The 15,428-nt window shown below is 52.5% G+C and overlaps 1 protein-coding gene across 9 annotated transcripts in view; it reads left to right on the plus strand.

Annotated features, from left to right (window-relative positions):
* PAX8 (paired box 8) overlaps positions 1–9,219 on the plus strand; it is a 57,071-nt gene extending 47,852 nt beyond the window's left edge. For 6 of the 9 annotated variants that reach the window (XM_025994376.2, XM_025994378.2, XM_072767130.1 and 3 more), the window contains 3 exons: positions 140–241; positions 6,464–6,550; positions 8,022–9,219. In XM_025994376.2, the coding sequence (XP_025850161.2) occupies positions 140–241; positions 6,464–6,550; positions 8,022–8,098 (266 nt within the window). In that variant the 3' untranslated portion in view covers positions 8,099–9,219. Of the gene's footprint in view, positions 1–139; positions 242–6,437; positions 6,551–8,021 lie in introns of all 9 variants that reach the window. The other 3 variants (XM_072767127.1, XM_072767128.1, XM_072767129.1) reach the window with 1 other exon arrangement.
* Positions 9,220–15,428: the final 6,209 nt, after the last annotated feature.

The raw sequence follows: 15,428 nt of genomic DNA on the forward strand, positions 1-15,428 counted from the left end.
GGGAAGTGGGTTCTGGAGAATGGCTTTGGAGAGAGTGGCCATGGCATGAGGAAAGATTTGCTGAGCCTCAGGGAAGCAAGACAAGAAGTGCAAGAACCCACGATGGCCTAACTAATGGCTCCTTGCTGTGTTTTTCCAGGGAGAGAGATGGTGGGACCCACACTGCCCGGATACCCACCCCACATCCCCACCAGTGGACAGGGCAGCTATGCCTCTTCTGCCATCGCAGGCATGGTGGCAGGTAAGGGGACGGGTTGGGCAGGAGGGGAGTGCTACAAATAGGAAGTGTTGGCCAAAGGTGAAGCAAGAGGGGACAGAGAGGTAGAGTGTGTCCCATGCATCGATTTCCCAAAGAGCACATCTTGTATATGCCTGGAGCCAGGATTTTGCTGTGGTCCTAGCTTCTTAACTCTCCCCCACTCAGCCTCCTTCTTCCCACATGCTCCCAGATTCCTCATGATGAAATGGGCAGACCTGAGACAGACCAATGTTCAGATCTAAGCTCTGCCATTTCTTCCACTGACTCAGTGAGCCTTGATGGATAGCGCTCTAGGGGTCCGCAGAACAGTATGAGCTAAACACCAGCCTGGCACTTGAGCAACCCACGGTCTCCCAGTTATTTCACTCTGATGAATCTGTATGCCCTTTCTGTAAAATCTGAGTATGAATGGTGTTGGTGATGATGATGTTGAAGATGATTGAAATATACCTTCCATTACACCCCGAACTAAGCCCTGCATGGGTGAGACCCAAGTTCTGGATACTCCAAAGGTTCTACAGGGAGATAAGCTGGGAGGATTTCTCCATCATCATTTGGATTGTCTTGGATTCCTGCCTGCCAGTCCTTTGGGTTCCTTGTCTACCAGCATGATCATCACCTAACAGTGACCCAGAGTGTCAAGCTCTAGGCAACTGAGGAGGACAAGGAGAATGTCTTTTTTAGGAACCACATGGGAAGGACCCAAGGGTGGATAGAGCAGAATCGAGTCATTTCTACTGCCTCTAGAGGCCCAGGACCTGGAGCTTCTAGAACAGGCTCTAAATCAGGGCATCTGTGACCCCCATGCCAACCGTGGGTCAGCCTCCATGGCTCTGACCCCAGAGACTTAGCACATTCACCCAGGCCTGCTTCCCTCCCTCCCTGACAGAGGTTATTCTTTGCCAGCCACCCACTCTGGGTTTCCTGTGCTGCAGGTGGGCTGGGCTCTCCTGGGTAGAGGGAGGGGAGGGAGAAGAGGGAGGGAAGGAGGTCTCTGCACTCCCTGGGAACCTGCTGAGCTGGCACTTGTTGCTGCCTGGTTACCGTGGCGATGTGCTTAATGCAGCGTTGAAAATACAGAATACTGACTCCTCTCTCCCTCCTGGCCCTGGACTCCCTCCCTCCCTCCTTTCCTCTTCTGGAGCGTGAAATGAGATTGGTCAAGATAAAAAAGGAAAAGATTCGGTTATTTTTTTAAGAGTGTGGATAATGGGGCCTCTCAATCAAAATCCCAGGCTCCAGTCGGCTCCCCCCATCCCCCTTCCAACCTCTCCACCTTCCCCTGCCGCCTGCTTAGAGGAGGAGGAGAAAACATAAAGCACTGGGCTTTTCTCTTAATTATGAATCATTCCCTGGGGCCAGGCCCAGGGCAAGGGGGTCCTGGGGCCTGAAGTTTGACCTGTGAGGTAGCTAGAAGGTTTGGGCCTCTCATCAAAGGCCCCCAGGTGTTTCCAGAAAGATCTCATCCTGAGTGAGTGTTGTGGAAAAAAAAATAGCACAAGTGTAGCATCAACTACCAGTGAATTGCAAAAGGGGTGGACCTTGCCTTATACAGGGCATGGGCTCTCCACTAAGTTATGTGTAAATTAGTTTTCAGAAAATGCAATACTATTTAAATGCATCATCTGGTTCCTAGGAACTCCATGGTACAAATGAATTCTTAAGGAACTGTTTTTTTTCATAAAATATTATTCGTCCATCCCTTACCAGTAGCCACAATCTCCCAGTGAACTGAATGGCGGGCGATTCCTTCCATTACAATTAATAAACCTTCACTGAGCACCTACTGTGTGCCAGGTTCAGAATACAGGCTTAAAACAAGGCATGCTAATGACATTCCTCAGTCATTAGTGGAAGGAAGGCAAAGATCATTTATTATGTACTTCTGTGTGCCTGGTCATTCATAGATATAACTTTCTTGTTTAATCCTCACATAAGACTAGGAGGCTGGTATTATTCTAGTTTAATAAAGATAAGGAAACAAGCTTAGTGTGTTGAGGGTCTTAATGAACTATACTACGTGGCTGAGCTGTTCATTAACACAGGTCTTTTTGAATTCAAATCTGGGGCTTTTTCTACTATACCACACTGCTTCCCGCAATACTAGAAATAACAACACAAGCTATAAGAAAGCAACACAAGAACAGGACCAGGACAGACTTCTCGTATCCACTCATCTTCTGTTTTGCCTTCTCATAGTGGTGGTTGTTGCTCCTGCCCCATTAACAGAGTTGATGACCCTCACACCAGCTCTAGGGCTGAACTGGCAACTCTAGATAGATGGATCCATCCATCCATCTACCCAGCTTTCCATCCATGCATCTTTATACACATTTTTCCATCTATCTGTGAATCTTCTTACCCATTTTTTCCATCCTTCCATCATCCATCTTTCCATTCTTCTTTCTTCCCATCCATTGTTCCTTCTATCCATCCATCTATCCGTCCTTCCTTAGATCCATCCTTTCATTGATCCATCCATGCTTCCATCCACTCATCCACTCACCCATCTAACCATCTATCCATCCATTCATCTATCTCTCTATCCATATATGCTTCCACACATCCATTCCTTCACCTACCCATCTTCCCATCCTCCATCCTTACCCAATCTTTCAACCATTCTTACATCCTTCCATACATTCACCTCTTTTTCACCTAGTAAAAACTGGTTGAGTACTATGGTATAGGATGCTGGGGTGAACAAGGCAGGTCCCTCTATTCATGGAGCTTACAACCTAACAGTGGGGGAAAAAAGTACAGTAAACAAGTCAATGAATGAATAAACAAGATAATTTCAGATAATGATAAGTGCCATGAAGACAATAAAATAGAATGATGTCATAAAGAGCCACAGGGAGAGGAGATAACTACTTTAGATTGGATGAACAGGAGAAACCTCTCTGAGAAGGTGTTCAAAGTGGTCAGCCAAGTGATAAACTGGAGCAAACCATCCCCAGCCCAAAAGAACAGCAAGTGCAAAGGCCCCAAGGCAGGAACTAGTTTAGCATGGTCACACATAAAAAGGGGGTGAGTATATCCAAGAACAACAAGTGAATGGGGAAAACACTATAAAGTGAGAGGATCTGGGAAGTGGCTTGGTCAAATTTTAAGATTACCCAGGCAGCTGGGAAAACACATTGTAGATAGTCAAAAGTAGAAGCATAGAGACCAATTAGAGGAGGGACAATTTCAATAGTTCATTCAAGACATGACGGTGGCTTGAGCTGGGGAGGTAGCAGTGAGGGAAGAGAAAAGAGACACGGAGGATTATTTAGTGGTACAGCCAACAACACTTACTGGTGAATTGGCCATAGGGGTTCCAAAATAGAGGGTACAAGGATGACTCCTAAGCTTGGGGCTTGGGAAAATGCATGACTGGTGGTGGTGGCAAGTATATATGTGGGAGACCTGGAGAGGAAGATGCAGAATGTGTGGCAGGTGGAAATCAAGAATTCTATTGGGCCATAATAGAATTGAGACACCTCCAGATACCCAGTTTAATAAGTCAGTAGGCACATGATATATATCTGAAGTCAGGAAAGAATTCTGGCCAGGGCATAAATTTCAGCCATTACACTGAGCTGTTATTTAATGCCAAGGAATTAGACAAGATCACTAGAAAGAGAATGTGGATGGAAAATCACAGAGGGCTCACAAACCAAGCCTTCAGCATTTAGAGCTTGAGCAGAGAAGAAACCACCAAGGAGAGTGAGTGGGAGAGGACAGTGGATCTGATAGCAGTGGCATCATGAAACCCAAAGGCGTAGAGGGAGCAATGACCTGAATCACAGTCAGCAAGGAGGTTTGGGGCGCGGGGGGGGGGGGGGGGGGCGGGGTGCAGGCCTAGAAGTGACCCTTGGAATGATCAGGGTGGAATTTGTGGGATTTCAGAGGATCATCACTGGCCCGATGAGACAGGAATGAGGAAGTGAGGGCAGACATCAGGAAGCACAGAAAGCTTCAGGGAGCTGGATGTGGGGCAGGGAGACAATTTTTAAAACAGAAGATGGCAGAGCATGTTTGCCAGCTAGAGAAAGTGGTAAATTAGGAAGGGAGAAATCAATGAAGCAGAAAAATGGAAGGGATAGATTGTAGGGGCCAAGTCCTTGGAGAGGTGAGTGGGGTGGGGTGGGATGCAGAGCAAAGAGGATGGGTTGGGCTTTTGTGGGTGCAGGGACTTTTCATCCACCATGGCTGTAGGCTGGTTGACAGATCTGGCGGTGGGAAGATGCTGCACCCAGGTGTGTGCTGCCTCCTGAGCCCGAAGCCCTATGCCACCTTCTGGGTGCCTGAAGCACATAGGTACTTGGTGAATGTGTGTTCAATAAGTGAGTAAGTGTGTGAGTGAGTGAAGGCATGAATAAGTGAGAAAATGAGAGAGGAAGCCCTTTGTATTTTCTACCTCTATTCCTTTGGAGCCAGCAGTGTTTGGCACCAGGTGGAGGGAAAGGCATGGGGCCCTGGCCGTGGAGCCCAAATAGAATCGGCTTCTTCCTAGGGTGCACTGACACCAGGCAGTTCTGAGGTACACCAGTCGTAAGTGGAGAACAGTTAGCATTGTTGGATACAAGAAAGAGCCCTGGAGTAGGAGCTAGGGACCATGGTTCTAGCTCTAATTGAACATGGACCTGGGACAAATGTCTTTCCCTCTCTAGGGAGCAGTTTCTTCATTTGTGATCCTCTGTTGAGCTTTATTCTAGCACCCACTTATTGGGAAAATAACAAAAGCTAGCATTTTTGGAGTGCTTTTCATATACCAAGTGTGGGGCTAGCCATTTAATGTATATTCTTTAATTTCATCCTCAATAAACCCCATGAGATGGGGACAATAATTTCCCCCCATTTTACAGATAAGGAAATCAAGGCAACTTGTCCAAGGTTACACAGCTAGGAAGTAGGGAGCAGGGATTTGACTTCAGGCAGGCCAGCTTGAGAGCCAGGCAGTTTTCAAGCTTCCTTTCCAGAGTCTGAAAGAGACCAGGAGCCACAGAAGGCACTCACCTCCCAATAGCAACGAGGTTTTGAAAGGCAATGCCGACGTTCAAGGGATGGCAGGGTTGGCAGGAACCTGGCTTTGGAGAGGTAATTGGCTCAGAAACACATAAAGGGATTATCTGGAATCCAGAGTTAAGAGCCCTAAGGTCAAGTTCTACTCTGCCATTCACCAAGGCTGTGATTTGAGGGAAACTGCTTAATCCTGCCGCACTCATCTTCTAGAAATTGGTGGTATTAATGGGTGCTTCATATGATGCTCGAGGATAAGGGAGCCTAGTGTGTGGGAAAGCGTTTTGCAGACTTTAAGCTCCCTACCAAGTACCAATGGTAATGGACTGGTCTGCTTGGCTTTGTTGCTGTTAAGGGAATCCTTACATGATTGCTTTGGAAAATCATTCCTTTGGTAAAGCCAAAAACTCACTCACAGAGGTGATCTGATTTCTCACCCAATGTCCGGACTACCTTTCAAAATCTCATCTGCTATTGGGAGCCAAGTGACTTCTGTGACTCCTGGTGATCTGATTTACTTTGTTTAAATTCATGCACTGAGTTTGCTTCAAGTGCAAATGGCATGGGAGTGGGGCGTCCTCAGAACAAGTCCCAGGACACAGAGGTCGGGGCCCTGCAGGGCTCTTCCCTCTGCTCCTTCCCCTAATCCCCTGCACCCCTCCCCTCACTGCCACTGCCCCACACACACCCATCCCTAACAAACTCAGACCTAGGGAGGCTAAAAAGTCTATAAATGCTAATTCCTCCTCCTGCTGTTTCTGACCTCTCTCACTCCCTTCAGCCCCTTCTGGAACAGCCTTCTGCTGGAAGTCCAGGCAGCAGAAAAGGTGGCTAGAACCTGGGTGCTAGGAGTCACAGCACAGTTTCCAAACACCACCAAACCCTTCTGCTGTGTGAGCTTCTTCAGATCTCCAAGCCTTAGCTTCTTTACCTGGAAGATGGGCATTATAGTATTCCCTCCTTCCTGGGGTAGCTGGGAGGTCTGAGCTTGTCAGGGCAGTGACTCTGATACCTGGCGATAAAGGGCCCTGTCCAAACTGATGCAGACTTAAGGGCCCCCGAAGAGTGGATTGAGAGGCCTCTGAGCTCATGCTGTCCCCGGGCCCAGTGCCCAGCCCTGCAGACCCTCGTCCCAGACCCCAAAGCCTACATTGGTGTGTCCACCTCACAGGCCTCTCACCTGTGTGCCTCCAACAGGAAGCGAATACTCTGGCAATGCCTACGGCCACACCCCCTACTCCTCCTACGGCGAGGCCTGGCGTTTCCCCAACTCCAGCTTGCTGAGTAAGTCCCCCTGGGGTCACCCAGGCCCTCTGCTGCGTGGGGCAAGGTTGGGGGACAAGGCGGGGCCGAAAGTCTGCCTCAAAGGCAGCCAGGATGCCCAGGTTAAATGGAGGGCCTGGGGAGACAGGTGTTCTTGGCAGTCCAAGCAGGTGGAGGGAAGGCAGAGGACCCGGCTGTTTGGAGGGAGAGCACATAAGCAGGAGACTTCTCTGCATCATTCTCCCTCTTACTGCCTGAGGCCAGGTCTCTGAAATCTGTTTTTCGTAAGATTTGGGGCTCAGGCCTTGGGAGGGCAAGGGTGAACTCAAGAAATGTCTCAGAGTGGACTTCTTGCTTTCAGGGGCTCATAGTCCAGCAGCAGGGACACTGAAGAGGGGGCGCCCTGCAGGAGCACCAACTGCCCTCCTGCCTGGGAGCGTGCTGTTGGCAAACAGGGCCAGCCTGTCGCACACATTAACCATCTAAGTGGTGCCCCAGCACTCATTATTCCACGCGGAAACCTTTCCACTGGGATCTTTTGTTTATGTGTCTGATATTTGGCTTGAGATGTGAATGGGCACCCTTTGGGAGGGAGATCCAGAGAGTAAGCTCTGGGCTACTCTTCACTCCTCTCTTGCCCTGGGGCCATAGGCTGGGAAGAGACGCTTTTTTAGGAAACCAAGCCCCATAAATGGGGAACTTGAGGAATTCCACTAGAGTCTCCCTTGAGGGTCTCGGAGCAAATCTGAGCCCAAGAGAAGCAATGGAGCAAGTGTGGCCCACCCATGGGTGCCATCACAGGCCAGGTAGGACCATCCATTTCCTAGGACCCACCTCCCCTCTCCTGCCATTACCTCTTGGCATTCCAGAAATGACTGGGAGAGTGGCTAACCTGGGCTCTGTTTGCCAGATGGGTTCAACTCCAAGCCACTTTTCTGTTCAGTTGCGCCAGAAAGGAATGAAGGGGGCTGAGCTGGGCCAGGTGGCAGGGCACCTCCCTGCCAAGCCTTCCTGGGCTGCCCATCCTTCAGGTGGGCAGAGCCTTCCCCATGGAGGCCCTCAAATACACATCCTCCGTGACTAGTCAGGATTCTAATCCTTGGCCCTAAAAGGAAAATTTTCTGACCTCACACTATTTGGGTAAGGTTGGGGAAGGCCACAGGGACCCCCCAGTGTGCTTGGTTCTCCAAGGTTCCAGATGCAACTGCTCTCAATTGCCCTCTCCCTGAAACGAGGGTGTTGAAGGTCAAAGCAGTCATGGGAGGAGGGGCAAGAAGCCACAGTTCTCATTCTGGCCAGAAACCCAAAGGTGAGGCCAGAGAAGGAGGAAATAGGGCCAGAGAGGAGTTAATCTTTGATGATCAGATAGGCCAGAGGGGTAGATGATTAACTTGTGTTGTCTTCAAGGTTAGCAGATGCAGGAGAGGCTATGGTGCAATTTCCCCTTCTGACCAGCAGTGTTGTTGTTATTTTTTTTTTTTAACATGTCCAGGTTCCCCATATTATTACAGTTCCACATCAAGGCCAAGTGCGCCACCCACCACCGCCACGGCCTTTGACCATCTGTAGTTGCTATGGGGACAGTGGGAGCAACTGAGCAACAGGAGGACTTGGCCTGGGACAGGCCCCAGAGAGTCACACAAAGGAATCTTTATTTATTACATGAAAAATAACCACAAGTCCAGCATTGCGGCTCACTCCCTGTGTGGTTGATTTAATGAACCATGAAAGACGGGATGACTTTGGAGAAGGCCAAACTGTCCTCTAAAACTCCTTAATGAGGGGCAGGAGTCCCAGGGAGAGAGAACTGTCCCATTCCAAAAAATACAAAATTGGAGGAGAAATATGGAGAGAAGAGGGAACAGCCGAGGAGCTTGCGAGGGATGACACTTGGGCGCCTGATGGGCTTCAGGCCACACAGAGGCACCCATGGCTCTACCATCAACTCGCTCTTGCAGGCGCGGGCTGTGAGCACGCCTGTCCAGCCCACACACCGCAGCCGGGAGCCAGGGCTGTCCCTCACAGCCCCACGGAGAGTCCCATCCGGCTGCCCTACAGCTGAGACTCCTGCTGTCCACCTCTCCACCCAGCTTGCTTGGCTCTTCTGCACCTCTGTCTTGGCCAGGGCTAAGGGCTGGGTGGAGTGGAAGCCAGAAGCTCCACCTGGTGGTCATCGGGCCTTCCTTTTGCCTGCTGCTGAGAATGTGTGAGCACACCCCAGGTTCTCCTCCTATGGATCATTCCTTCGCAGCCAGACCAACTGACGACAGCTTGACAGACATTCCCAAGGGCCCCTGCGGCTCCTGGGGAGTGAGCTCCAGCCCTGCCCCCGGGCAGAGCAAGGCAGTATTGCTGGGGACCCACTTCCCTCCCTCGACAGCCCCTGCCAAGCCAGGTATGCGGCCTGCAGCCCCAGCCCACAGCAACCGAAGAGTCCCTGTGGCAACCCCCCTGAAGCCAGCATGGAGGTGCCCTCTCCGGCCCCCCGCAGCCCTTGCCCCCAAAGCCTGACTGTAAATACTGTAAATGAAGCTCTGTTTGGGTCAAGCTTCCCTCTTTCCACCCCCAGACTTTGGCCTCTCAGTGAATTGTCTCCCTGCCATGTTGGGCTTCTCTCCTTGATGCTTCTTCCTTTTTTTTAAAGACAACCCACCATTACCACATAACTCAATAAACCATTACTCTTCGTCTCAGGCTTTGCAGTCAGCTGGGGAAGGAAGCACCCTGGGTCTGGGCTTTCTCCAGAGAACCTCAGAGCCCAGTGGCTAACCAAAATGAGCTTACTTTGGGGGGTGGAGAGTTGAAGGGCCGTGAGCTGCCCAGGAGCCCTGACTTAGCATCCTCTCTCTTCCTCTGTTAATAGCCGGGCAGCCACTTATCCTAAGCTTTGATTTCCACTGTGAATGAATGCGAGGATAAAATGAGCACATGGCACGGTGCTGGGCCAATCAGAGACTCCCCACAAGTAGTTGCTCTTGTTATTCACAGGAAGCCAGAGAATCAGCGGGGAGGATTGGTGAAGGTTCTGGGAACACTATACTCTGGAGCCCACATACCAGCTCCCACGTCCCCTGTGCTGTGAGAGGGAGAGGGGAGGAGACACTTCCTGGGCTCTACTGTGTGCTAGGCTCAGTGTGAAGGGCCTCACAGAAATTAAGGTGGGATTAGCCCCATTTTACATTTGAGGAAACTGAGGCTCAGACAGAATGAAATAACTTGCCCAAGGTGGGGGAAGTGCTGGATTCAATCAAGTCCTCTTGGAAAGACTGAGCAAGAGGCCAGGAAGGGCCGAGGAAACCTGCAGGGACTTCAGATGATCCCTGTGTAAGAAATTCTGGAGAACAGGGGTCACATAAAATGGTGGCCACAAGGGCTCTGCCCCCATCAGGGCACTTGGCCTGTTGGCACCCCCCCTCCCCCCGCCCTGCGTGGGGTGCAGTGGGAACAAGGGGAGGGGCTCTGGAGCAGGGCGCCCAGGTGAATGCTAACAGTAGGGCAGATGACTGAGATGGAGTCAGATGAAGAGAGGACTCCTCACCCACCGGGCATTCCCTGGTGACTAGGGAGGGCTGAGGAGGAGAGATAGGGCTTTTACCCCACCCCTGGTCCTCCCTAAAGAGAGGCCAGGGATGCTCACTGACCATGGCACAAGAGTAGAGCCATGAGACCGTCCCACAGAGAAAACCTGTCTCTTCTCTTCCGAGGGGATCTAAGATGAGCCTCATTTTCCAGTAATAGCACTTCCTTCCAGCTACAAGCATGGGAGCAGGACTGAATCCCATCGTATCTGAAACTCCTTGTCATCCAAACTCTCAGTCCCCAATGCCCTAAGATAGCCCCCAAACTGGTTTGGGAGCAACAATAACTGCACCCCCCCCAACCATCCAAGATCACTTTGAGAGGCATGGTGCCCCAGGGAACCTGCAGAGCGATTTTTCATTTGCAGTGAAAACCCTCCCTGGGAACACTTGGTGCCCTTGGCAGGCCTTCTCCACGGGAGCTGTGCTTTTGCCCAGGGTAACCATGGTTCAAGACTCCCCTTCCTTTCTCTGAGGTGGAGTGAGCATCCCAGGGCACTCTGCTTAAAGTAGGTGTTGGTATGTGGTGTGGGCCGAGGGCAGTGTGTCCTGGCCGGTGCCTATCCAGACATTCAATCCACGGTCAAACCATGGTCCACCTTTGGGGTTCGGAAAATACAGTCCTCTATGCGTTGGGGAAAAACAATGATTTGAAGTGCCCCAGCATCGGGGGCGCTGTTGAGAGCAGTTGGGGAGGCATAGGCAGGGCGCAGCAAAGGGCTATGAGGAGAGTAGGGAGATGTTCTGGAATGTGGGAGGCACCTGTGGGGAGCTGCGTGACAGGTGGTTGGTTTACCTTGTGGCAAAGTCTCTGTGAAGGCTTGTGGGAGCAGAGCATGTGGGGAGGAGAATTTGGGACGAGGCATGCACAGGCCTGTGCATCCCAAGGCATAGAGGGCCCAGCCTCACCCACCCTGCAGAGCCACTGGAGTAATCCCCATCACAGCCTGTGTGGGGAGGCCTCCTCAGCTTTCCAGGCAGCAATCCCTGCTCCTGCTCCAGCATCTTCACCCATCCCCTTCAGTGACCCCCGTCCTCCATCTCCCACCCCTCCTAGCTGGGCCAGGCCAGCCTAGGGTCCCGGTAGCTCACAGAGTCTGAGCCGGCCAGGCAGCCCCTGTAGGTGACTCAAACCACGGGGGCCACAAGGTGGAGTAGAATCCATCTTTCTAAGGTGGGCCAGAGCTGTTGTGACCACCTGGCCCCTACTGCACAGCCTGCAGGGGTGGAGATGGGGAAAGCAGGGAGTCCTGTCTCCAAGGTCAACCCTGGGCTGGTTCCAACCTCCCCACCCCCTACCTTCTCCAATATTCTTGCTGTGAGCTGTTACTAAAGTGAGTGTATGTTCTGTGGGGGCACACACTCCACCCTGGCGACAAGCACAGACAAGAGGAGTTAGCAGCCACAGTCTATAGATAGAAATAGGAGACCAGGGAAGTTGAGGTGCTTACTAGGGTGGCCCTTCTGCTTGCCCTCCCCATCTGCCTGCTTCCTTCCTCAAATGCACACACCTTTTCAGGTGTGTACACACCTCGGTCCTCATTAGGCAATTCCTGATGTCCTTTTCCTTTGGGGTGGGAGCAAAGGAAAGGCCCAGAGACTTCCATGCCCCTTGTCAGTGGGAATGAGCTTCAGGTACAGAGGGAGGCCAGTGGGGATTGGGGCTCCTTCACTCCTTGCTTTACTGCCCCCCCTTCTTCCCTCATCCTCAGAAGATGTACTAACCTTCACATGGACTTAGTTTCTAGTTATAAAGCTCATTCACATCAATTTTTGTCGGTGATTCTGAACATCGGCCCCATTTTGCACTTGGAGAAACTGAGAACAAAAGATCACTTGACTTTCTCAAGGTCATTCAGAGGAGCAGGGACCACAGCCCCACCCCTAATCCAAGGCCAGCTCTGCATCCTAATCTAAGGCCTGGATACCTGGGTGTGGCCAGGCCTCCGCAGAGACCTCAGGCAGCTTTGACTGTGTAGGGAGGAACAGAAGGTCCGAGACGGTCTAGGGCATGGCCACGCACTCCCAGATGGAAGTCAGGCTACAGGTGGAGAAGGCTTGCAGGGCCAGGTTGATCCTGCTCCCCCTCTGTCCCTGGGCCTGAGTTTCTCCTCAGGCCATCCCTTGGCAGCTGTCCTCCTACCTTTAGGGTCACAAAGCATTTCCACCTGTAAGGGATCTGATTGTTCTCTGCTGGCGCTCAGGCTTACTGTCACGTTCCACAGGGAGTGAGCAAGCTGGGTGACCAGGGTGCCCCAGGGTGGCTGTGATTCTGGTGGAGAACCCCGTGTCCCCCCACCTCTCTCACCTCTTTGTCCTGACACTTGCCATCTCTTAGCCTCTGTCCTGTCCCTCCTCCGTGGGGTCCAAAGCAATCATTCCTTTGCTCACCCCCCACCCCTACCCCTTTGGTGTCTGCAAAGTTATGGAAATGTGAGAGGTGGCCCTGCGTCCTGCTCCACCAATGCCAGAATGCTTTCCTCCTCTCTCCATCGCCTCATCTTTTGGCTCCTTGTTCTTTTCATGACCTTCTTCCATTCCTCTTCTGTTCCTCTTGCTCTTTGGGGCACTCGGGGGACATCGGAACAGAGGCCCTGTCTCCCAAAGGCCCATATACCTGTGCACCACCCCCCTGCAGCCCCACTGCCGCATGTCCCGGACCCTGGGGACAGAACCAGCTGCCCGGCCGTCTAAGGGACCCAGGGACGCAGGCAAGGCGAGTCCCCTCCTGGCCAGCATCCTCGGCCGCCGGCAGGCACCCTTTCTCCTGCTCGGAGGAGAAGCAGCAGCAGAGGGGCCGCGGAGAGGCTGCCCAGGGATGTGGGGCGGCACCGGGCCGGGCAGCAGGGAAGCAGGGGCTCCGGCGAGGGGAGAAGGGAGGCCGGGCCCAGCTCCCCCGCAGCTGCGCCTGGTGGCAGCTGGCCAGGCTGTGGAGTGAAGCGCTGCCTGCGGCTCTCGCAGGGAAATGTGATTTCCCCTTGAGTGAAGCGGACTGTGCAGTGTGGAAATTGGCTCTTTTCTGAGCGAGCGCGGCTGTTGTGGAGTCGGGGCGGGCTGGGGCCCGCGGGAGGCCGCGCTGGCCCCTGGAGTGAGCCGGGAGCAGCCATGTGCTGAGAACTCATTAGGGATAAATCAAACCAGTACCAGCATGAAGCCAACACCCGCCCCCCCACCCCACCCCCTCCCGCCGAGACCCCCACTCCCTCCTCCACCCTCCCCCACGCCAGGGAGCCGAGCCCACTGCATACGGACCGTCACGCGCAGCACAGGGGCGTGCAGCCTGCCGCGCTCCGGGAGCCACCCGCGCCCCCACCCCCACCCCCCACCCCGCCCCGTTCATTTGCAAATAAATCTTTTTGTTTGGTTGGTTTTTGTTTGTTTGCTTTGGGGAAGGGGCGTTGGTTGCAAGCTTAACTTACAGCCCCCACTTTGCCCCGAGTGTGGCCGGCCATTCAAACCACTGTCATCTTCCCACCACCATCACCTCCTTTTCAGGGCTGCCCCTGCCATTCTGAAAGGCCCCCGGCCCCCAGCCACGTTGGTTCTCCCACCAGGTATGTGTGTGTCCCCACCCCCCGGGAGATGAGAGCACCCTGGGGCCACAACCCAGGGAGTGTGGCCAGAAGCTTCCTTGGGTGGGATCTGTTTAGCTACAGTCCCCCCACCCCCACCCCCAGGGGACTTCACTGCAACAGGACACACATGGTCCAGAAAGGGGTGAGCTTGGTCTGAATGGAAACTCATTTCCCCACCAAAGGAAGAAGGGAAGAGAAACAGAAATGCTTAAGAAAGAAGGAAGGGGAAAAAAAGAAAAGAAAAGAAAAAAGAAAGAAAGAAAAGAAAAGAAAAGAAAGAAAAGAAAAGAAAAGAAAAGAAAAGAAAAGAAAAGAAAGAAAAGAAAAAAAAGAAAAGAAAAGAAAAGAAAAGGAAAGAAAAGAAAAGAAAAAAGAAAAGAAAGGCTCAAGACTGGGGAAGCTGGCTGGAGGAGCCAGGGAAAAGGGGCTGCTCTGCTTGCCATTCCAGAGACCGAATTTGGGGGGTACCAGAACCTGCTAGTTCTTGTTATCACAAGGAGGCCCCCAGTCATCACCTTTGTTTCTCCCACCCCTTCCTCAGAGAGAGGGGCCAGGGATGTAGCTAAGGAGCCCAGAGAGAGCTGGGGTACGGGCCTCTGACCCTGCTCTGTAGCCTCCCCTTTGGAGACCCCAGGGGACCTCAGCTTCCTCACTTGTAGAATGCTCCTGGGCCATGAGATGCAGCCCTAACGTTGTGATTCAGTAGTTGCCTGGGTCAGTGAAAGGCATTCCCAGCCTCATCTGACTGGTTCAGGTATGAAGCCTCTTTCTCCCAAATTCCCCAGGTAATTTTCCATGAAACACTGTACAAAACACCATAGTTCCATATTTGGAATCAGGTCTCTGTTGGGGTGGGGTGGGGTGGCTTCTGGTGCCCCACTCACCCAGGGCACTGGAGCCCCATCTTGGCCAGGGGAGCTAAGCTGGGCTTCTAAATGATTCCAGGACTGGGCCAGAAACCAAAGCAAGGCTGAGGAGCCACAGTTAAAAAAGTGGGGGCGGAAAAGTCTGCTGAGCCCTGGCATTCCTCCATAGGTTAACCTGGGAGTCTCTCGAGAACCACCTACTATGTGCCAGGCTCGAAGACAAACACTTAGCCAAGAGCAAGAGAAATCCTATTGAATTCCATCACCCACCACCTCCACCCCACATCTTTCGGACTTAGAAATAAGACTTTCCCGAAAGTCACTAGGGCACAAGGTGGGAAAGTGCTGAAGGCCATGAGAGAGATCTAAAGTGCTTTCAGGTTTCAGATCCTATTCTCAAAATCCTTCTTCCTCCTTCCAGGCCTTTCTTGGGCAGGCATCCCTGTCTTCTCCAAGCAGCAGAGCTAGGAACACCAACTGCAAACCCTAAACCCCCCTGGAGCCTAAAAGGCCCAGATGTGTCTTTCCAGAAAAGGGCTTCCTGTGCTTTCGTTCCCAGGCGGGAGTAGGGTGCTCTCGGTGAGGCACACAGAAAATGTTAGCGACCTTTCGGGAAGGGGAAGAGGAAGAGGGGGCTCAGGGCCTAGAGGAGCTTGGCTTGGCAGCTGCGGCTCCCTGTGCAGGCTTGGCTGGTCCCCCTTTGTCCCATCTCAATACTCACCCCTCCCCAGCTCAGCAGGCTTCCCCCCCTCCCCCGCCCCATCTCTGACCACAGCCTGGTGGAACAGAAGGGAAGGGAGAAGGAAGAGGTGTTGACGCTGGGAAAGGAGACACAGGAGAGTGGGCAGAGGGCACACAGGGACAGAGACTCCAGCTGGCT

Source organism: Vulpes vulpes, chromosome 8 (assembly GCF_048418805.1).
Source record: "Vulpes vulpes isolate BD-2025 chromosome 8, VulVul3, whole genome shotgun sequence".
Taxonomy (NCBI): domain Eukaryota; kingdom Metazoa; phylum Chordata; class Mammalia; order Carnivora; family Canidae; genus Vulpes; species Vulpes vulpes.